We start from the raw sequence: 24,122 nt of genomic DNA on the forward strand, positions 1-24,122 counted from the left end.
TTGTTGCTTGCAGAAGGTCTCAAATTCAATCCTCAGAATCTCCAGGTAGGACGGGGAACACCCCTGTCTGAAAACCTGGAGAGCTCCTGTCAGTTAGCATAGGCCAAGGATGGGGAACATGTAGCCCTCCAGAAGTTGTTGGACTGCAACTCCCATAATACCTCCCCTTTGGCTATCCTGACTAGGGCTGATAGGAGTTGTAGTCTGGAGGGCCACACATTCCCCATCCCTGGCGTAGGCTATGGCTAGACAATTGGTGCCCTCCAGATGTTTTTTGGGGAAAACTTTCATAAGCCCCGCCAAGCATAGGTTGTAGTCAAGGGTTATGGGAGTTGTAGTCCAAAACATCGAGAGGGTCCCAGGTTGCCAAACCCCGGTGCAGGCAATACTGAGCTAGATGGAGGAATTGCCTGACTTGGTATAGAATTATTTAGGGCACAATCCTGTGCATTTTTTAGACAGAAAAATGGCTGGGACATGCCGGGAGCTGGATGCCTATTTTCTGTCTAAACAGGCATAGGATTGCGCTGTTAATTAGTATGTGGCACAGATGAGATTTGAATGGGGGATTTCCCGGTTTGCAGACGGACACGTGGCGTGCCGTGCCAGGCCTCTCTGCTTGAGTTGACATTGCGAAAAGGAGTTCCATGCATTTCCCCAATAAATGAATAGCGGTCATTGGAATGCACGAAACCTTCTGAAGTGTAAATCTTATTTTCCGCCCTCCTGTTAGTTTTTTCAATTATTTTTATTGCCCTTGAATGTTTAAAAATGAAAACACTGACTCACTGAATACACAGAATCAAATACCAAGTTGCAAACAATACATTAGCTGCTCACCTCTCAGTTCACGCATCAGCGTTGCTGATGAATATGCATGAGAGTTTAAATGATCTACAAAGCTAGACAATATGACAGATAACCGTAATCGTCCTAGAAATTCAACGCTCTGTTTATATGGCGCGTCGTAGTGAAATAAGTACGAATACGCACGAGAAGGCGGAAGCCCAGAGGAACTTCAACACATTGATGACGCCTTGTGATTGAAATTAAAAGAGTTTGGAGGAAATTACATTCATGTTCTGTCATTTACTCATTGACAGAATTTCACATTAGATGTTAAACCTTTATTCATGTATCAAAGACTACAAGCTAGGGTCTTCAAACTGGTCTCTAAGAATTGCTTCTCATACCATGTTTGTTTCCCCCTGATCTCCCTGGATGTAATCCTCGTGCTCATGGCATGCATATATTGTGTTTTTGTATTTGTGAAGTGGTCTTGACTAGCAAGCCACGGCAAAGAAATTGGCTGATTCCGTAGTGATGGTACAGAGCGGGTTTTCTGTTGGGGGAAAATACTTTGTTCGTGCATCTTAGTTGTCAGGGGAATACGGAGCAGGACCTCAGACGTTGAGGGGAAAATGGAAGAAGGAATATATAGGAGGAGGAGGAGGAGGTGGCACATAGGCTATCCCGGTTCCAAGCCGTTTAAGGGCTTTAAAGGCAAGAACCAGCACTTTGAATAGGCGATAGATGCTGTTCAAATAGGATGAGAGTTACATGTTTTGTTCCATCCCAGACTCTGGCTGTGTTCGGACCCCACGATAGTCAACAGTGGGTTAATAGTCAACTCACAGTTGGTTATCTTAAGGGTTCTCCTCACACGATCAGAGAAATAACCAACCGTGAGTTGGTTATACGCAACGGTGAGAGGATTATTAATCCACAGTGTGTTGACTAACTCGGCCCCCACCACCACTCCTGCTCTCAGTCCTCCTGCTTGTATCCCATCATTCCTTGCTGTTGACAATAGAGTTCTGCCAGCACGAGTAGAGTGGCACCCACCACTTTGATCGCTCTTGCCCTAGTGACTCTGTAGCTGGCCAAAATAACGAACAGTGCCCTCCAGCAGTGGTTTAAATAACCCACTCTGCACATCATTGGTCATTTGCATGGGTTATTTTCGCAAAATAATCCACTGCAGGTTAAAAAAAAATCTCACTACACGACCCGACAACCCACGTGGGTTATCATGTCATCCGAAGCCACGAATAACTTGGCAGTAGCATTTTGGACCTTTTAAATGTTTCCAGGTGCTTTAAAAATAGTTCTGATGATTCTGGACACTTCTTCAAAATCCTGAAGTACTTCCATTAAAAACCAAAGCACGAATTTATTTATTTAAAACATTTGTATCCCGCCCTATAACACTAGGATCTCCGGGGGGGAGGGGTACAGATAAAGAATTGAACCTCATAGTTTCAGAAAGTCTGGTTTTATCAAGAAATATTACTGGGGTAATGGAGGATCCCTTGCACCTTTTCAGTTGAGAGAGAGAGAGAGAGAGAGAGAAAGAGAGCATGTGATTCCACAAAGCGTTCTTGATGGCTGGCCAAAGATAGATAGGCCGGAAATTGTGTGGGAGGTCCTATTGTGTGTTTTCATTGTCTTTGATATCCAGATTGTCCTTGTGTTGATATCCAGAGTAGGATAGACTTGACGCTTCTCTTAGAAAACTGGGTCAAGACGACAAAAACAGGCCATGTGAGCGGGTGACATTTTTTGCATGCCGCGGAAACTTAAACTGTTCCTTGCGATATAATGGAAGCGAGCTCACCTCACAGGCCCTTGGCTTTGTTTCCCCGGCAGTTTTATTTCGCAGAAATCTAGTCAACCGAACTATCGGCGTGTCAATCCAAAAGGCCCATTCACCGCTCAAAACTCCCATATGGATTCACTTACATGGTAATTAATGACACCTCTGTGGAGCGAATGAATTTAACCTGGCGGCAGGAACAGCCTCCGTCCAAAGTCTCGGGAAAGCTCACCCTGGGCAAATCCCAGTCCGGATGTTTGCGGAGGGGACGCTGAAGAATAATGTGTGCCAGGAAAAGCAATGGCGACCCTGGGTCTGAGGGCTGCAGCCTCTCCTTCCCAATTCCTTTACTCAGGAGCTGTTGTTTGATTGGCAAAGGCTTTGCGTTTGAGAAACAGGTTTGTGAATTACTGCAAATGCCTTTTCGATCGTGCGTTTTCAAATTAAGTGGGGGGAGATTCTTTGCAACTGACCTCTGGACGTTAAGAAGAAGGGAGAGAGAGAAATTCTCAGAAAATTATTTTAAAGCCCAGCTTCTGAATTTAATGCAATTAACAGGATTTACATATTCTCTCCCCCACACCCCGAATGTGATAGATGGGCACTTTGCACTTAATCTGTCATTCTTACCCTAGCATTATTTCACTCAAATGCTGAAATCCATAATTAAAGCCTTCAGACAATGTTGTTGCATAGCCTTGAGAAATGACGGGGAATGGTGAGCGCTAAAATCTTGCAATCCTGAGAGGAGTGCCCCTGTTAACGCGTTTCGGGCAAACATTCCCTGCAAGAAGGGCAATCCACTGTTTCCCATTCTTCTTCTCCACCTGATGGTTGTGCATTCTGTTACAACTGAGCACACTCAGTTCTTATTGGGTTGTTGTTGTTTTCCGTCTTCGGGGTTTTTTTTAAAAAAAATTGTATTTCTGCAAGTAGTGGCTCCATTTCTGTGGGCTCCCAACCCATTTGAGTTCGTTATTAGAGGCCTGGTTCAGACAACATGCTAAACCATGCTGCTTAACCAGCATGGTTTAGCACAGCGGTTCCCAAAGTGGGCGGTACCACCCCCCTTGGGGGCGGTGGGATTGCATAGGGGGGTGTTAAAAGGCAAGGGGGTGGCAGGGGGGTACTAAGAGACAAAGGGGCAGCAGGGGGGCGCTCGAGGTGGTCTTTTCCGAGAAGCGCCTCTCCAGAAGGTCTTAAAACCCAGGGACATTTTTATGGGAGAAGGTAGTTTGGTCCCAAGCCATATAGGGGAAGAATCCACACATGTGTTAATACCATTTAAGAAGAGTTCCTTTTATGGTGAATTAATATGTTTCAAAAGCACCAAAATGCTAATAAAGAGCCACACTGGCTGCAAAACAGAGGCGTTCGCTCTCTTTTCCCTCCCTCCCTCGGCAAGGCTGTGGTGGCTGCTTCCCATTTAAAGGTGCCACGCGCAGCACGGCCCCTTTTTCATTCTTAGCTTCCCAGCTCAGATCCTCCACCCGGCCGCCACCGCCAGACCAGCAGGATCCAGAGGAGCGTGCCCCCTTTAAATGAGAAGCCCCTGCCCCAGGCTTGCCGAGGGAGGGAGGGAAAAGAGAGCGCATGCCTCTGTTTGCAGCCGGCGTGGCGGGGCACACCAAGCAGGGTATGTCCCTTTATTAGCGTTTTGGTGCTTTTGAAACATTTCAATTCACCATTAAAAGGACTCTTCTTAAACAGTATTAATACATGCGTGGATTGTGGAGGGGGCACTGGGCATGAGTTTGTGGAACCAAGGGGGCGGTTACCTGAAAAAATTTGGGAACCACTGGTTTAGCGTGTTGTCTGAACCAGGCCAGAGTGAGCAACTGGAGAAACAATTCGTACAAATGTTGAAATTTTCTTTTTTGTTTCTCATTGGCCCCGTTCAGAAGACACTTTAAACCATGGCTTTAACCATGGTGGTTAAGCCAGAAAGGCAGGCTGTGTTCAGAAGACAGCTTAAACCACGGCTTTAACCATACTGAACAAATAAAAAAGCCTTATTCACCGTGGCTAAAAACATGGTTTAAGGTGTCTTCTAAACACAGCCCGGCTTTCTGGCTAAAACCACGATGGTTAAAGCCATGGGTTAAGGTGTCTTCTGAATGGGCCCACTCTCTAGCTTCTCACTTTTAAGCAACTCTCTAGACTCTTAGTGTTTTGAAACACTGTTGGCATTGTTGGGGTTCTACATTCCTGGCCTTAAAACTAAGCCTGCAGAAGATGCTACAAGATGATGAAATCATACAACAAATTCCATTTATAAGTTACTAAATGTCCAGGGAGACTGAAATGCTCCCCACTGTTTTGTGAGTATTACTAAAGGAGGTATTTACAAAGAGGAAGATTTTATTATTACATTTATATCCCACCTTTTTTCCTCCTTCAAGGCACCTGAGGTGGCTTGCATGGTCCTCCTCCTCTCCAGTGGTTTTATAGCTTTCCAATAGAATCATAGAATCATAGAATAGCAGAGTTGGAAGGGGCCTACAAGGCCATCGAGTCCAACCCCCTGCTCAATGCAGGAATCCATCCTAAAGCATCCCTGACAGATGGTGGTCCAGCTGCCTCTTGAAGGTTTCTAGGGTGGGAGAGCCCACAACCTCCCTAGGTAACTGATTCCATTGTCGTACTGCTCTAACAGTCAGGAAGTTTTTCCTGATGTCCAGCTGGAATCTGGCTTCCTTTAACTTGAGCCCGTTATTCCGTGTCCTGCACTCTAGGAGGATCAAGAAGAGATCCTGGTCCTCCTCTGTGTGACAACCTTTGAAGTCTTTGAAGAGTGCTCTCATGTCTCCCCTCAATCTTCTCTTCTCCAGGCTAAACATGCCCAGTTCTTTCAGTCTCTCTTCATAGGGCTTTGTTTCCAGACCCCTGATCAACCTGGTTGCCCTCCTCTGAACACGCTCCAGCTTGTCTGCGTCCTTCTTGAATTGTGGAGCCCAGAACTGGACGCAATACTCTAGATGAGGCCTAACCAGGGCCGAATAGAGAGGAACCAGTACCTCATGTGGTTTGGAAGCTATATTTCTATTAATGCAGCCCAAAATATCATTTGCCTTTCTTGCAGCCATATTGCACTGTTGGCTCATATTCAGCTTGTAATAGTTCTCCCTCAACTGTTCTGTAAGCTTTTTAAACAGATCTAGTGTGTGACCACTTCATAAAGCCCCTTCTGTGAAATTCAAATTGATGTAAAAGTTGCATTCACGAGAGCCAGTGTGGTGTAGTGGCTAAAGTGTTGGACTGGGAGTCGGGAGATCCGGGTTCTACTCTCCACTCGGCCATGGAAACCCACTGGGTGACTTTGGGCCAGTCACGGACTCTCGGCCCAAACCACCTCACAGGGTTGTTGTTGTGAGGATAACATGGAGAAGAGGAGGATTATGTACACCGCCTTGGGTTCCTTAGAGAGAGAAAAGGTGGGATATAAGTACAATAATAATAATTAAAATAAAATATTTTTTTGTGCACCTTTTGAGGCTATTCCTCTTTTGATCTACAAGTTACTAGCCCACATGCATTCTCCATTAGCTCTCTGTGATGGCAATGGCCCTACTATCTTTTCCTGTGACGCTGTTTTGCTTCAGTGAAGGTGATTCTATGCCGCCTGATGGATTGCTTCCTCTGCTGAAATAATCCTATTTTGTTTGACAGTTGCACTATAAAATCCCTTCAGCGCCGTCACGTTTGCATCAGCCGGCTGGAAAGGCCTCAGAATTGGGGCGAGAACTCCTGCGAAGTGAGATTCGTCATACTGGTGCTTGCCCCTCCGAAAATGGTACGCTTTCCTCCTCCTCCGTTAGGCTTACATTCCTGTCTCCTGTTTTGAGTCCTGTCAAAGCAGAAGAACAGCCAATTTAAATAAAATTATGCAGGAATAGAAATGATTCATGCTTTCTTTCCTATGCAGTGGTTAGAGTAAGATTCTCTCTGGCTCAGTTCAGACAACACGTTAGTCAATGCAGTGTGAAAACTCTACTCAACAGTTGAGTTTCTAGGGGATTCTCCCCACAAAACATATTCTAACTCCACCATTGTATGTCTGTGAGCTACCGTGGAGTTGAGTAAAATCCATTGCGATGATTGATTGACAGTTCCTCCACCCTCTCTCCTCCCCTGGTCCTTCCGATGGTATCCCATCAGCCATTGCTGCAAAATGGCTGATGGGATATGATCGGGAGGACCAGGGGAGGAGAGAGGGTGGAGGAACTGGAGTGCTCTCCTAGAGTGGCACTTGCTTCTTTCACCACTCTTGCCAGGGAACTCTGTAGCCAGTGGGAAAAGTCAACCCAACCCAACGGAAAACTCTACGGAGCCCTCCACACAACACAATGGTTGTGCAGGAACTCTCCTCTGCCCAACGTGGATATTCTGCGTGGAGTGATCCCCCCTCCCCCCAAAAAACCCTCCACAGTGGGGTGGAGTTTTCCTACCAGGCAAGACATTTCTCAACAGTGGTGTAAAAGCTCCACCTTGGAGTTCTAAAACCACTGTTGAGAAATGTGTTGTCTGAACTGAGCCTCTCCTCTCTCTCTCTCTCTCTCTCTCTCTCTCTCTCTCTCTCTCTCTCTCTCTCTCTCAAACAGGACTGAATTGAACCTGAATTCAGTTTCGGAGAAGCTCACGGAGGGTGCATTCCAATGGTGGGTGGGGCTGAAGGCAGGGAGGGTTGGGCCGGAAATACAAAAAATACCACCAGGGTATGACTTAAAGGTCTTACTGCCAGTAACTCATCCTTAGGGGAAATATTCCAAGGTTTTAGAATGGGGAAAAGTGTACAAAACCCAGGAAATCAATTAACCAATTGGAGGTTGTGGGAAAGGGGGCGTGGCCGGGGAAAGGGGCGTGGCCATCCCGGGAACCCAGGCGGGCTGGATTTGATCCCTGGGCCCGACGTTCCCCATCCCTGCCCTAAAAATTCAGTGTTCTAGACTTGTGTAACCCGTTCTACAGATTATGCCGAATAAGGCAATTGAACAGTGGTGAGGGCAGCTGAATTCTGAATGATAACCCACTTAAAACAACAACAGCAATGTGCCCTTCCCTTCAGGTTTAGCAGAACCCTTTCCCTGAGGTGCTAACCTACTACATCCAAGGAGCCTTTTATGTCGGAGAGCGTTCAGAAATATGACCCAACATGAACGTACCCCACCCCTGTAAGCTGGAATGGAATAAACTTGATTTCTCATTTGTGGGTGATAACTGCTAATTTAGATCCTTTTAAAAAGGAATGAGAGTAATTCCTAGAACAGGCGAAGCCTATGGTGGAACCTCCAGATTGAGGGGCAGTAAGCCATTAAATGCTACTGCTCAGGTGCAGCAGCGAGGCCGGGGATTTTGCCCTGCTTTGGGGCTTCCCACGGGCTTCTGGTGGGCACTGTAAGAGACAAAATGGCCTGGAAGACAAATCCAGCCCTCCTGGGGTCCCAATTTGATCTTCTGGCATTCCTCGGATAGCCACGCCCCTTCTTCTTGCCCCACCCCTTCCCCTTGCTCTGCCCCTTTCCCGACCACTGATCGTTTGATGGTCCCCCAGCTCTTGCGTGGATTCTTTTTCCTGCATTCTTCAAGGAAAGGTTGAAACACTTTTCCTGAGGCTTCGTTATTGGCAGTCAGAGCTTAAAGCTGAAATGTACTGGTAGTTTTGGTTCCACCTCTTTTGCCTTCAGCCCCGCCCACCACTGAGATGCAGCCCCTGAGAGCTTCTCTGAAATGGAATCCGGCCGTCGGGCAGAAAGTTGTTCAACACCCTTGGACAAGATGGACCATTAATCTGATCTCGCTGGTCCCTTTTTACGTTTCACCACCACCATCTTCCGTGTAGAAAAGTCTCCGAGACATGTAGATTTGAAGTAGCAATTGGTATGATTCACCTCTTGCTGAGTTAGCAAACTCCTGATTGGTTCTTATAGCTCTGGATTGTCCAAGAATCTGTTAGATGCTGTTCCTGAGAACTTCAGTAAGACCCAATTTTCACAGGTTATTTATTTATTTATTTATTTATTTATTACATTTCTATACCGCCCAATAGCCGAAGCTCTCTGGGCGGCTCACAAAAATTAAAATCATACTAAGACAATCAACAAGTTAAAAGCACAAATACACAATACAATATAAAAAGCACAACCAGAATAAAAACCATGCTTGAAACACCACATTCAAAATCAGCTAGGGCAGCCCCCCCACAGCCTGGTGCTCTTCGATTGTGTTGGATTACCATTGCCATGTTGGCTGGGGATTATGGGAGTTGTAGTCTAAAACAACTGGAGGGCACCAACCGGAAAAGAACATAAAACTCAAAACCCTAGTACAGATATCTCAAACCGTCCATAAACATCTTGAGTTTTTCCCCTCAGAAAAGTACTAAAACCGCCACAGAAGTGGGCCGGACGTTTGCCACGATGTTCTCAGATATCACCTTTCGGCAGAAGCTTCTAGAAACGAAAACGGAAGAAGAGTTCAAAGAAGCTTTGGTCCTCCAGCGTCATCTGTTGACAGTAGTGAACCAGAGGCCCTCGGCAGTAACAGATGACCACAAAACACAAAGCCACAAGCCTCTCAAGGTAGGTGTGATGAACGCCCGAACAATGCATTCCCCACTGTTTCAAATTAATCTCATAAAGCCACAGCTCTTGAGATGGTGAGGCAGGGTTACTGGGTGGTCATCCAAGAAGACCAAGGCTGGGAAAATCCAGACAGTGAGGTATGCGTTCCCTCAGGGCCACTGTCTCTTTGTCACTCCGGCTTCGCAGAGCTCCAGAGACAGGAATAGGCGGCAAGATATTTCCTCTAGCCTTCAGATTAGCATAGAGCCGCTGCGTGAAGAGAACTACCACCCCAACAAGTTTGGGACCTAGTCTCCACCAAGTAGGATATTGCACTATGAAAGTGGAGTAAGCACTCGGAGGAGGATCTTAGATGTTGAGCACAGTGTATGGGTAGGTTCATGTTGGGAGAGGTGTTCCATCAGGTATTGTGGTCCCAAGCCACAATACCTTTATAGGTTAAAACCAGCACCTTGAATTGGGCTTGGAAACGTATAGGCAGCCAATGCAAGTGGGCCAGAATTGGGGTGCCTGTTCTTCAGTGCATAGTCAAATATGGAATTCACTACCACAAGATGGGAAGTGATGGCCATCAATGTGGATGGCTTTAAAAGGGGGTTAGACCAATTCTGATGGGATTGTTAATGTTTGCACTCCAAGGGGGACTTATAGCTCAGAGGTTGAGCGCATGCCTTGTGAGCAAAATACCCTGGGTTCACTCTCTGGCGTTTCCACTACAAGGCTGGGCAATGATAGACCTCTGCTTGAGAACTTCGATAACTGCTGCTAGTCCGAGTTGACCATTTTGAGTAGGTCATCCTTCCCCAACCTGGTAGCCTTGAGATGTGTCAGACTGCAACTCCGATAAATCCGAGCCAGCATGGACCCATTGGTCTGGCTTGGCATGAGACAACTTGGGACAATGATATAAGATACCATTCCTGCTTTCTTCATTTCCAGTTCTCCCCCACTTCCCACCCCCATTTTTCTGAATGCTTTCTGACAGGGTGGATAAAAATCAATGTTTTTATTAAAAAACAAATTAAAAAGATGGATTTTTTTTATTTAAATCGGATTTTTTAAAATTTAAATCGGATTTTTTTAAATTTAAATTGGATTTTTTAAATAAAATGCTTTTTGAGGAAAAATCTATCTAAAGATAGTTTTCTGTTTAAGATACATTATAGTCCAAAGGTTATTCATCATGAAATAAAGATTAGTTTTTAATTATGTATTATTTATTTATTTATTACACTTATATACCAGCCTCATAGCCAGAGCGCTCTGGGCGGGTTACAGAAATTCTAAAATTGAGATAAAAACAAGTATACAAAATTTAAAATTCTAAAACACAGAACATACACACATAAAGCATTAAAAACCGTTAAAAAACTAAACGTGGTTGATTAAGATGTGCTGCCATATGCCTGGGCAAAAAGGAAAGTCTTAACCTGGCGCCGGAAAGATAGCAGCGTTGGTGCCAGGCGAGCCTCATCAGGGAGATCGTTCCATAGTCTGGGGGCCACCACTGAAAAGGCCATGTCCCTCATTGCCACACTTCGAGCCTCTCTCGGAGTAGGCACCCGGAGGAGGACCTTAGATGTTGAACGTAGGGACCGGGTATACTCATGTCGGGAGACGCATTTTGTCAGGTATTGTGGTCCCAAGCCGTGTAAGGCTTTATCGGTCAAAACCAGCACCTTGAATTGGGCTCAGAAACATACAGGCAGCCAGTGCAAGCGGACCAGAGCAGGTGTTATATGGTCGAACCTTCTGGTTCCTGAAATCAATCTGGCCGCTGCATTTTGCACGAGCTGCAGCTTCCAAACCGTCTTCAAAGGCAGCCCTACGTAGAGTGCATTGCAGTAATCTAACTTGGAGGTTACCAGAGCATGGACAACGGAAGCCAGGTTATCCCTGTCCAGAAAGGGGTGTAGCTGGGCCACCAATCGGAGTTTGTAAAAGGCACTCCGTGCCACTGAGGTCACCTGAGCCTCAAGTGACAATGATGGATCTAAAAGAAGCATGAGGCTGTTTACATTTTTTGGTAAATGAATTCCATTAATCCATTCACAATGTCATGCTCTTCCAGAGGTTTCTGTAAGATTATTTTTCTCCTTCCAATAAGGCACAGCAGAAAAGTTGTCCAAATATGAAAGATTAATCTATTAAACTGGAGGTAGTTCACCTCGCAATAATGTCAAAATGATCTATCTATGATGTGTTTCTAATAGTATAACCAAATCAGTATTTTTTTTTATATAACTGTAAAACTAATCTGAAAAGCTGCTATTCTAAAAATGAAACCTTCATATGGTTGTAAATATTAAGATTATACCAGCAAGAAGGAGTCTTTGGTAACTCTTGAGTTGTGTAAAATATAGCGAGGAAGAGTTCACCTTTCTTTGGTGGTTGGGAGTCACATGATTAAATCGAGTCTTTCTGAGTAGTGATTTAAATCGTGATTTAAATTAAATTGATTTAAATCAAATCCACCCTGCCTTCTGAGCTTTTGCCTTCCTCTGGGTCTGCTGCTGTGCCTTGAGCTGGTGCTGTGTGCAGCCTCCGTTCCTAAGCGTGGGTGCTGTTGATCGCTGCCAGAGGCCGGCAGAATCTGCTTGGTGAGCGGGAGGTTAGGCTCTTTTCCCTCCCCACCAGCGCTGAGATCACGGATCCTCCTGCACGCCACAGACAGATGAGTAAGCAAGCAAGCCACTTCCTAGAGGCAATTGGGTTCTCCCTTTGAACTCGTCCACTGGGGCTACTTCCTCTTTTCTGTTAAGATCTTAAAATCCAACCTCCTTCTCTCTCTGTGTTTCTGCTCTCCTGGCCCTGTGAGACATTGTTTTCAGACACAAAGGAGCAAAAGCTAAATCCCCAGAGGGAAAAAGAGGTGCAGAAGGTTAGGAATCCCAGCAGCCATAATAGGTCGTCCTCGGAGAAGCCATAGTGATGGGTGATTGACAGGCTGGAAGGAACAGGCAGGTGGCCGAATAGCAGAGGGCAAGCGAGGCCAGGCTGATGGCAAATGCCACTGGAGCCAAATGTTCCACCTGCTGTGTTTAAACAAAAGCGGGAGGCACATGTGGTAAACCATGTTGACAGGTGTATTCTGTGTACCCTTTTGTCCCAAAGTACTGCTAATAATAATAACAACAATAATAATATAATATATTTATTTATTTGTTACCTGCCTCAATCGAGGCAGGGTACAACACAAATGCAAACACCATAAAATATATATAACTGATTTAAAACATTTAAAACTAATACATTATTAAAAGTAACATATTATTAAAATAACATCTTTAAATTCCACTGGGTAGGCCTGCCGGAAGAGATCAGTCTTTATGGCTTTCTTAAATTCCGGAAGACTGTTAAGTTGACGGATCTCCATAATCTGGGAGCGGCAGAAGAAAAGGTCCTCTGGGTAATAGTTGTCAGCCTAGCTTTGGCTGACTGGAGTAGATTCTTCCCAGAGGACCTGAGTGTGCGGGGCGGATTGTACGGGAGAAGGCGATCCCGCAGGTAACCAGGACCCAAACCATGTAGGGCTTTAAAGGTGATAACCAACGCTTTATACTTGCCCGGAAAGTAACTGGCAGCCAGTGACGAGATTTTAAAACCGGTGTAATGTGGTCACCCCTAGGTGTACTGATGACCAACCTGGCTGCCCTATTTTGAACTAGTTGGAGTTTCCAGACTAGGCGCAAAGGTAGCCCTATGTAGAGAGCATGGCAGAAGTCGAGCTTCGAAGTTACCAGTGCGTGCACCACCATCTTTAGGTCTTCCGACTCTAGGAAGGGGCGCAGCTGACGTATCAGCCGAAGCTGACAGCAGGCACTCCTGGCCGTCGCATCTATCTGGGCTGTCATTTGGAGCGACGGATCCAGAAACACCCCCAAGCTGCGGACACAGTCCTTCAGCGGGAGTGTAACCCCATCCAGAACTGGTTGACACACCTTCAAACCGAGGTTGTGGCCTTTGACAGCAAGCACCTCCATCTTGTCTGGATTCAGCTTCAGTTTGTTTTTCCTCATCCAGCCCATTTCCGCAGATTTATATACTGCTTATCGTATTTAAAAATAAGCGGTTCACAAGTTAAGATTAAAATACATTATACTAGATCATCTAAATCATTTACAAAAGCAATGTGAGGTGGCCAGTGGTCAGAGATAAGGCCTTCTTAGCCGTGGCACCCCGACTTCAGAACTGTCTCCCCAGGGAGAGTCACCTGGTACAGAGTCTGACTATAAGTCGTTTCCATGTCTTTGATTTGGATCTCTGCTGTTTCACTGGATTTAATGCTGTATTCAATTTTGAGGTATTATTTTTGAGTTTGCCAGGCTGCTTTTATTGTAAGGCATCCAGGGAAATTTTACTATGAATGTGATTTAAAATTGATGATGATGATGATTAAAGCACTGGTAAGTATATTAATAAAATGCCACAGCCATAGATCATAATGACAGAGAAATAATAAATAATCCCACCATAGTGGAGGAAAACTTTACAACCTGGAAAATGATTGGTAACACTTCTGACACTATGATCCTCCACCCAGAGGACCGCCCCACACACTACTTGTCCTGCTGTAGCTCCTTCAGCAAAGCCTCAACGGCACATCGCTGCTTGTGCCAGAGCCTCTCTGGCAGGCAGGGAAGTCTCCCAGTGGGGTGCTTGCAAAGGCGACCTTTTGTGAGGCTTGCATCTTATTATTATTATTATTATTATTATTTATTTATATAGCACCATCAATGTACATGGTGCTGTACAGATAACACAGTACATCTGCTCTGTCAGGGAATCAAGGAGAGGTGTGCAGCCAACAAGTGTCTTCTTCCAGACTTCATGCTGCTCTTGGAGGACACAAAAACACTTTTTCAGCAAGCAGTGGATGGTGTGCCAGACAGCTGAGCCTTCAGAAGCCATCCTCACAGGGCTGTTGGAAGGCGGCCGGGCTGGGCTGCCTGGGCCGCTGGTGCAGACTGACCGGCCCTGTCTTGCCCCTCGCTCGCCTGCAGAGGGCTCCGGGGGTCGGCAAGCCCTGCCTCCTTCCCGCACTCCACGGAACGCAGGCTTTGGCCGCGGTGCCTGCTGGGAAATGTCTATTAATAAAATGGATAGTAGCCATATGCTGCTTTAAGTGGAATAATAAGCACATTTTAGGTTCACTGACATACTGTAGACACATAGTCCCAAATTACAGTTTTCTGTGAAGCACGTTTCAGGGCTGCCCTTACTGAGGGCCGTGAGGGAGAGAACGTTCAACTTCAAGGTGGGAGGGGACTTGGGTTCAACTCCACATGCCTCAATGAAGCTTTCTAACTGGCTTCTGGGATTTGCACCCTCCCCATACCTGCCCCATAGTCTTTATACAAATCGATGGTGCGACCACACCCAGGGCTCATCTACACCAAGCAGGATATTCCAGTATGAAAGCGGTGTATAAAATGCGGGAGCCACACTACTGCTTTATAGAGGTGTTGAAGTGCACTGACAACTGTTGGAGCCCATGACGCATACTATATACCGCTTTCATAGTGTTATATCCTGCTTGATGTAGATGTGTCAATGGGCCCCAACAGTTGTCAGAGCACTTCAGTACCACTATAAAGCAATAGTGTAGATCCTGCAGTGCACTCAATACTGCTAAAAAATGTGGCTCCTGCCTTTTATATACCGCTTTTATACCACTTTCATAGTGGAATATCCTGGATGGTGTAGATGAGCCCTTAGAATACTATGCATAGTTCTGGTCACCACATCTAAAGAAAGGATATCGTGGATCTGGAAAAAGTGCAGGAAAGGGCAACTAAAATGATCAAGGGGCTGGTGCCTCTCCCCTAAGAAGGAAGGTTAGCTTGGGAAAAAGGAGACTAAAGGGAGACATGATAGAAGGGTACCGAATGGTGCATGGTGTAGAGGATGTGGATAGGGAGACATTTTTCTCCCTCTCCCATAATACTAGAACCAGGGGACATCCCATGAAGCTGGTTGGTGGGAGATCCAGGACAAATAAAAGGAAGGACTTCTTCACACAGCACAGAGTTGAAGTGGTGGATTCAATACCACAAGATGTGGTGATGGCCACCAATTTGGATGGTTTTAAAAGTGAATTGGATAAATTCCTGGAGGAGAAGGCTATCCATGGCTACTAGTCCTGATGGCTATGTGCTATCTCCAGGATCAGAGGCAGTAAACCTATATGCACCAGTTGCTGGGGAACATGGGTGGGAGGGTGCTGTTGCTCTGTGTCCTACTTGTGGGTTCGGCAGCTGTTTCGTCACTGTGTGAACAGAGTGCTGGACTACATGGACCCTCATTCCGATCCAGCAGGTCCTTCTTACGTTCTTATGATAGTCCTAAGGGTGAAGTAGACAAGAATTGAAAGTGCTTTGTGCACTGAAAACTGGTAGAGGAAATTATGGGCCATCTGTGCCTGGTGTGGCTGAAGCTCATTTGACCCACTTCTGTCATCTGCTACTGACACTGTTTTTTGACAGAGTTCATGTCAGGGCAACCAGGATGATCAGGGGTCTGGAAACAAAGCCCTATGAAGAGAGACTGAGAGAACTGGGCATGTTTAGCCTGGAGAAGAGAAGATTGAGGGGAGACATGATAGCACTCTTCAAAAACTTCAAAGGTTGTCACACAGAGGAGGGCCAGGATCTCTTCTCGATCCTCCCAGAGTGCAGGACACGGAATAACGGGCTCAAGTTAAAGGAAGCCAGATTCCAGCTGGACATCAGGAAAAACTTCCTGACTGTTAGAGCAGTACGACCATGGAATCAGTTGCCTGGTGAGGTTGTGGGCTCTCCCACACTAGAGGCCTTCAGGAGGCAGCTGGACAACCATCTGTCAGGGATGCTTTAGGGTGGATTCCTGCCTTGAGCAGGGGGTTGGACTCGATGGCCTTGTAGGCCCCTTCCAACTCTGCTATTCTATGATTCTATGTCCTTGTAATTGTGCATTAAAATGCTTAAGAATGTAGCATTGAAAGGGCGATGCCAGCATCTCTCCTCACAAGTAGATGCAGGGGAACAGCTTTGAGGTGGGTGCCAGAGTCATGCATCTGACTTGAAATTAGATGCACAATAGTCTTTTCAATTGCATTTCAATGTTACCTTAAGTATTTGTTTTTTGTGTTCGAATTACTTTGAATATTAAAAAAAAAACACCCAAGGCTAAATGACTAGTAGAAATCAATAACCAATAACTCTGCTAAATACCCAATAAATAAATTCTCAGACCTTCATAATACCTCCCCTTGAAATATGTATTCTTAAAATTCTTCTGTTTTCCATTATGCCCAAATACCACTTTCAAGATTAAGAAGTCAGTGCTGCATTTATCTGAGGTTCTTTCCCTTTCAGCACAAAGCTGATTCAGAAAAGAAAAGAAAACAACCTTCTCCGTTAGAAATGGTTAAGTGTTCGTTTCAGGTGCACCTTCCTGCTTGTCTCTGGGAGAGTTCACATGTAAGGCTAAGCCGGGATTTAGGAGTGCGCACATGAATTGAAGCTGACACGCTCCCCTCGTTTGCTTCTGTGTGGCTGGAAGAAGAATTTCTACTGAGTTTAATTTCGCTTTCCAGGAGAGCTACCTTGTACTTCCATTCAAACCAGAGACTGTTTTAGAACAAACTCTGTTTGATTTGAAATCAAGCCAACTACAAACCCTGGGCTGTTTTGCTGGTTTGTTTGACGAACCAGAGCTTGTTTGAAAGCACGATTTCTAGTTTGGGCATAACAAGCTATAAGATAAATCTAGCTTCTATACGATCATAAACTATACAGCTTGAGACCAGGCTACCTTCTAAGACCGTTATCTCTCTTATGAGCCTACCCAGATCTTAAGATCTTCGGGAAAGGCCCTTCTTTCGCAACCACTGCCTTCAGTGGTGATTGGAATAAGGGCCTTCTTGGTGACTGCTACAAGGCTGTGGAACTCCCTGCCAAGAGAGGCTATGCTTGCTCCAGGAGGCATTTTATTCAAGCAGGCCTTTGGTGTGTAAGCGAGTCTGCTGGGTTGGGTGATGATTTATTCTATTAGCATTGTGTTTTTGATTGTGTTTTAATGCATTTGATTTATTCTTGTTATAATCCAGCTTTATTCGTGATTGTAAGTGCCATTTTTCTTGGTAGAAAGGTGGGGCACAAATAAGGAAAAGCGATTAAACCATTTATGCCTGCAATTTTGCATAAATGGCACTGTTTACGGTCACCATTTGCACAAATTGTGGATCTATGTAAGAAGCTTATCTGCGGTGTTCTACAGAACGGGAGCTCGCGGATAAGCAGAGATCCCCACATTTGCCCCACTCGGCATACATGGGGGTCCACAGAGTGGTGTCCATGAGGCTGAGCTGGTGGAAACCCGCCCAGCTCGAACCCTAACCGGATATCCTCCAACAATTCCTAGGTACAAATCAAATTATTTATTTATTATTGCATTTATATCCCGCCTTTTTTCCTCCAAGGAACCCAAGGCGGTGTACATAATTATTCTCCTCCTCCTCTCCATTTTATCCTCACAACAACAGCCCTGTGAGGTGGGTTGGGCTGAGAGTCTGTGACTGGCCCAATGTCACCCAGTGAGCTCCCATGGCCGAGTGGGGACTAGAACCCGGATCTCCTGATTCCCAGTCCAACACTTTTAGCCACTACACCACACACAATATGCAATGCAGGGAGCAGCTACAGTATCCCTGACAGATGGCCATCCAATCACTGTTTAAATACCTCCAGCAAAGGAAAATCAGTCTGTTCCGCTGTCGAACTTGTTGCGTGAATCATTAGGGTTTTTGTAACGAGAAAATCTGTTACAAAATGAGGTTTTTTTTGGGGGGGGGAATGGATTTAGGGCAAGAAATGCTACGTTAGTTCTGGGGGAAATGCCACATCTTCTGACATGATCAACTCAGTGTAGATACCCCCCAGGGAGATCACAGAGCCTTGTCTGGAAGGACTAGTTTGTGATCTTTTGTGAGTGCTATCAGTAGAAAGATAATTATTTTTATTTATTTATTTATTTATTACATTTCTATACCGCCCAATCGCCGGAGATTACAAGTGTCACATTTTTAAAAAATTGATCATCTGGTATTTATGGTTTTGTTACCGGAACTGGCTGCTAGGCATATTTAACTAGTCACATAGGTCTGCTTTTTCCAAGGCATTTCATGTCTGAAGGAGGAGACTCCAAAAAGATGGCAAATCAGCTTCCATGAGCCGGGATTTCAGAGCACAAGGAAGCTGATCCTTTGTCTTCCACCAGTTGGCTTTTTATTCTGAATGAATGAAATAATAATAATAATAATAATAATAATAATAATAATAATAATAATAATATATTTCTTACCTACCTATCCATTTTGATCAAGGCGGGAAACAACAATAAACAATAAAATACATAAAACTGAATTAAAACATAAAATAAATTAAAACAACAGAATGAAATTTAATAGGGATAAATGCCAAGTTCTACATCTAGGAAATAGAAACCAAATGCATAGTTACAAGATGGGGGATACTTGGCTCAGCAATACTACAAACGAGAAGGATCTTGGAATTGTTGTAGATCGCAAGCTGAATACGAGCCAACAGTGCGATATGGCTGCAAGAAAGGCAAATGCTATTTTGGGCTGCATTAATAGAAGTATAGCTTCCAAATCATGGGAGGTACTGGTTCCTCTCTATTCGGCCCTGGTTAGGCCTCATCTAGAGTATTGTGTCCAGTTCTTGGCTCCACAATTCAAGAAGGAGGCAGACAAGCTGGAGCGTGTTCAGAGGAGGGTAACCAGGATGATCAGGGGTCTGGAAACAAAGCCCTATGAAGAGAGACTGAAAGAACTGGGCATGTGTAGCCTGGAGAAGAGAAGATTGAGGGGAGACATGATAGCACTCTTCAAAGACTTAAAAGGTTGTCACACAGAGGAGGGCCAGGATCTCTTCGCGATCCTCCCAGAGTGCAGGACACTCTGTTAAAGGAAGCCAGATTCCAGCTGGACATCAGGAAAAACTTCCTGACTGTTAGAGCAGTACGACAATGGAATCAGTTACCTAGGGAGGTTGTGGGCTCTCCCACACTAGAGGCCTTCAAGAGGCAGCTGGACAAGCATCTGTCAGGGATGCTTTAAGGTGGGTTCCTGCATTGAGCAGGGGGTTGGACTCAATGGACTTGTAGGCCCCTTCCAACTCTGTTGTTCTATGATTCTGTGATTCTATTGGAAAGCTATAAAACCACTGGAGAAGAGGAGGACCATGCAAGCCACCTCAGGTCCCTTGAAGGAGGAAAAAAGGTGGGATATAAATGTAATAATAAAATCTTCCTCTTTGTAAATACCTCCTTTAGTAATACTCACAAAACAGTGGGGAGCATTTCAGTCTCCCTGGACATTTAGTAACTTATAAATGGAATTTGCTATACAATTTCATCATCTTGTAGCATCTTCTGCGGGCTTAGTTTTAAGGGCAGGAATGTAGAACCCCAACAATGCCAACAGTGTTTCGAAACACTAAGCGTCTAGAGAGTTGCTTAAAAGTGAGAAGCTAGAGAGTGGGCCCATTCAGAAGACACCTTAACCCATGGCTTTAACCATCGTGGTTTTAGCCAGAAAGCCGGGCCGTGTTCAGAAGACACCTTAAACTATGGCTTTAGCCACGGTGAATAAGGCTTTTTGCTTTATTCAGTATGGTTAAAGCCGTGGTTTAAGCTGTCTTCTGAACACAGCCCGGCTTTCTGGCTTAACCACCATGGATGATGACGATGATGATGATTTGTATCCCGCCTTTTGCCCAATGCTGGGCCTCAAGGCGGCCTTACAAAGTTTAAAATATACATGGGGGGGGGGAGGGAAACAAAACATAAACAATTAAAAAATAGGCACATTTGGCAAACAGGTTGGTCAAGGACATTACATTTTCATAGAATCATAGAATAGTTGATTTGGAAGGGGCCTATAAGGCCATCGAGTCCAACCTCCCACTCAATACAGGAATCCGTTAATGCATTCCCTTAACCATTTTGTGGTTAACCAGCATGGTTTAGCGTGTTGTCTGAACCAGGCCAGAGTGAGCAACTGAAGAAACAATTCGGACAAATGTTGAAATGTTCTTTTTTGTTTCTCATTGGCCCCATTCAGAAGACACCTTAAACCATGGCTTTAAGCATGCTCTGGAACTCTCTTCCCAGGGAAGCTAGGCTGGCTCCCTCCTTGATGGGCTTTTGGAAGCAGGCTAAAACTTTTTTGTTCAAGCAGGCCTTTGGAGAGTAATCCAGCCCTATATCTATGTTAGTCTTATAATTTTGTTGTGTTTATGGAGCGAAGGGCGCACTGGGGCCAAATTGCAAGTTACCATCAGGTCATGTTAAAATGAGCTGGCTGTTTTGGAAAACCATCCGTCTAGGTTTCTTCCAAGTGTATTGTCTTATTTAATGACTCCGACTTTTAAAAGAAAGCCGTTGGCTTTTACTGTCTTGCTGCAAGCTCTCTCTTTCTCTTTCAACAATAGATGAGCACTTTTGAACTGAAATAACATTTCCTTCCTTTCTTTAGCTCCACGAGTTCTTCAATGTTGGCAAGGGAATTTTTGATGACATTGCGCGAAGATTTCCAGTGTACGCTCTGGACTTCACTGATGGTAGGTGAGCCATTGTTTATGGAAACGCCGGCCGGATCGGAGTCCTCGTAGAACCATGTCCTGTTTACAGAGTGCTCTCTTGGGATGCCTGCAGTAGCTCTGTTGCTTAAAAGAAAAATTGAGCATCGAACTCTGGTGCAACAGAACGTTGGGTTTATAGATGCTTTCCAATGTCCTCAACCAAAGCCACTGCTTATGTCATTGCATTGGTCCAGTGACAGTAAAGCGTGCATAGATCGATTTTTATGCACAAGCAGAGTATAACAGGCAGCTGTGCATGGGAAGAAAGCCTGACAGTAATAATATTATCATCACATTGTTGAAATGAGTGCTGTGTCTCACCAGCCATTCTCTCTTCAAACATGGAACACCAATAGATGTCCCATTAAGAGGCAAATAGTTAAAGCATCCTTACCCAACTGGTGCCTTCCAATTGTTTTGGACTACAGCCCCATCATCTACAGCCAGTGCAGCCTTTGCCCTGTTGTCTGGGGATTATGGGAGTTTTAGTCCAACATTCTAGAAGACACCAGGCTGAGGAAGGCTGAGCTGAAGGAGTGTTGTGTATCGACAGCTCATCGTCTTCTGTCTCCTTTTCCTCGAGAAAGTAATATGCCCCTTGGAAGAGCTGGCATCAAAGCGAACTTCCCCACGGGCTGGTCCTAAATCAGCCAGTGACAACCAGCTCAAATCAGCTAATAGGCCAAGAGAACCAAAGGAAAGCAATGCTCTTGAAAATGAGTTGGGTTGGGTTTTGGGGGCGGGTTGCTAGAGAAAGATTTACAATGGTGGGGGTTGGAATTTTCCCATCCAGGGAAGACACCGTGCATCACAAATAAAGCCATGTAGAGGGCGTGTTGTTTTTCAGCCCCGCCATGAAGTGTGTTCAGACCGTGCTCTACAAGGCTACCATTCATGTAGAGCCAGCATCTAGATGTTAAGAGATATATCTGACCTGTTAGATTTGTTGCGCGCTTTGTCTCGCTACATTTACAAATTAATATACCATGATTATTATTTTTTGCGTAAGTGACTCAAGTAATCTTGAAAGCAAAAACCCCAGATGTGCATTTAATACAACTGGCCTGGAGAGAAGAAGGCGTAGGGAGAGTTGGAAAGATTTGATCGTTCCTGCAGAGAGGTCCTTCTTGAGGTCTCCCTTCCTAAGCCGTATCTCAAAGACATCAGCCACCTTGGGAGGAGAAGCAGCCTCTCAGGAGGTTTTTGTAGTTAGAGCACACAAGACCTGATAGAAAGCTCTCTCTCTCTCTCTCTCTCTCTCTCTCTCTCTCTCTCTCTCTCTCTCTCTCTCTCTCTCTCTCTCTCTGTGTGTGTGTGTGTGTGTGTGTGAGAGAGAGAGAGAGAGAGAGAGAGACTCTTTCAGGTGAGCAATTGTGCAGATATCCATATAAAGCAGAGATGGGGACATGGGACTCTCCAGATGTTGCTGGATTGCACCTCCCTCCATGACTTATATTGGCTATGCTTGCTAGAGTTGATGGGAGTTCAAGTATACCAACACACATCCCCCATCCCAGATACAAAGGAACATACTCGGCCTGGCTCTCTGGGTGCTCGTTCTTGATACTGGCTGTGCAATCGGAGATTAGCGTGATCAAATCTATCAGCTGCAGTAGCTACGTGGAATGGCCATCATGAGACACTAATGCCACTGTATTTATTTATTTATTTATTTATTGCTTTTATATACCACTTCCATAGCCAGGGCTCTCTGGGCGGTTTACAGAAATTCTAAAATTGAGATAAAAACTATACAAAATTTAAAATTCTAAAACACAGAACATACACACATAAAGCATTAAAAACCGTTAAAAAACCAAACGTGGGTGATTAGGATGTGCCGCCATATGCCTGGGCAAAGAGGAAAGTCTTAACCTGGCGCCGGAAAGATAGCAGCGTTGGTGCCAGGCGAGCCTCATCAGGGAGATCATTCCATAGTCTGGGGGCCACTACCGAAAAGGCCCCGTCCCTCGTTGCCACACTCCGAGCCTCTCTCGGAGTAGGCACCTGGAGGAGGACCTTAGATGTTGAACGTAGGGAACGGGTATATTTACGTCGGGAGAGGTGTTCCATCAGGAATTGTGGTCCCAAGCTCTGTAAGGCTTTATAGTTCAAAACCAGCACCTTGAATTGGGCTCTGAAACATACAGGCAGCCAGTGCAAGCGGTCCAGAGCAGGTGTTATATGGTCAAAACTTCTGGTAGCTACATGGAATGGCCGTCATGAGACACTAATGCCACTCAACGCAGGAGCTACGTGGAATGGCCATCATGAGACACTAATGCCACTCAACATCATGTGAAGGGTGGAATGGCCATCATGAGACACTAATGCCACTCAGCAGAGGAACTACATGGAATGGCCATCATGAGACGCTAATGCCACTCAACGCAGGAGCTACATGGAATGGCCATCATGAGATGCTAATGCCACTCAACATCATGTGAAGGGAATGGAGGGGTGTAAGCAGTGGGATCCCACAAGGATCTGAATTGGGACCAATGCTTTCCAAATTCTTCATAAATGATCTGGCAGTAGGGATGAGCAGTGAGGTGGCTAAGTTTGCTGATGATGCCAGTTTATTTAGGGTGGCTAAAATTGTGAAGAGCTTCAAAAGCATCTCTTAAAACAGGGAGAATGGGCATCAAAATGGCAAATGCCTTTCAGTGTAAGCAGGCGTAAAGTGATGCACGTTGGGACAAAAAATCCCAACTTACATGAACATGCTGGTGGGATTTGAGCTAGAAATGACTGATCAGATCTCGGGGTTATATGCCTGCCCAAGACTTGAGAACTGTTGGAGGAGTCCTTCTCCATGTCACACCAACACGAGACATACGCTATGGTGGGAGGTGGGAGATGGCTTTCTCTGTGGTGGCCCCCCGACTGTGGAACGCCCTCTCCTCGGAGGCCCAACTGGCACCGTCACTGGCTTTATTTCGGTGCCAAGTAAAGACATGTCTTTTTAACAAAGCCTTTGATGGCTAAATTCACCAAGCTTGCACATAGTTTTAATTGTTTTTTGCTGTTTTAAAATTCTGTACTGGTTTTAGCTTGATTAATGGTTTAATTGGTTTTTAGCTGTGTATATTTATAGTTTTGTATTGTTCGTATGGTTTTATTTGTACCCTGCCCTGAAATCCCAGTGATGTAGGGCAGGATACAAATGTTTAAATAAATAAATGGTAGACAGGTCAATGAAACGGTCAACTCATTGTTCAGCCGCTGCACAAGAGGCAAATTCCTTGTTAGGCATTATTAGAAAAGGAATTGAAAATAACACTACCAATATCATACTGC

The 24,122-nt window shown here is 45.1% G+C and overlaps 1 protein-coding gene across 1 annotated transcript in view; it reads left to right on the plus strand.

The window, feature by feature from the left end:
- SLC4A11 (solute carrier family 4 member 11) overlaps positions 1–24,122 on the plus strand; it is a 138,724-nt gene that overhangs the window by 60,231 nt on the left and 54,371 nt on the right. Inside the window, exons 6-8 of the mRNA XM_063136068.1 lie at positions 6,266–6,389; positions 8,968–9,174; positions 20,717–20,801. Coding sequence (XP_062992138.1) covers positions 6,266–6,389; positions 8,968–9,174; positions 20,717–20,801 — 416 coding nt within the window. The remainder of the gene's footprint in view (positions 1–6,265; positions 6,390–8,967; positions 9,175–20,716; positions 20,802–24,122) is intronic.

This window comes from Elgaria multicarinata, chromosome 10 (genome assembly GCF_023053635.1).
Source record: "Elgaria multicarinata webbii isolate HBS135686 ecotype San Diego chromosome 10, rElgMul1.1.pri, whole genome shotgun sequence".
NCBI classification, from domain to species: Eukaryota; Metazoa; Chordata; class Lepidosauria; order Squamata; family Anguidae; genus Elgaria; species Elgaria multicarinata.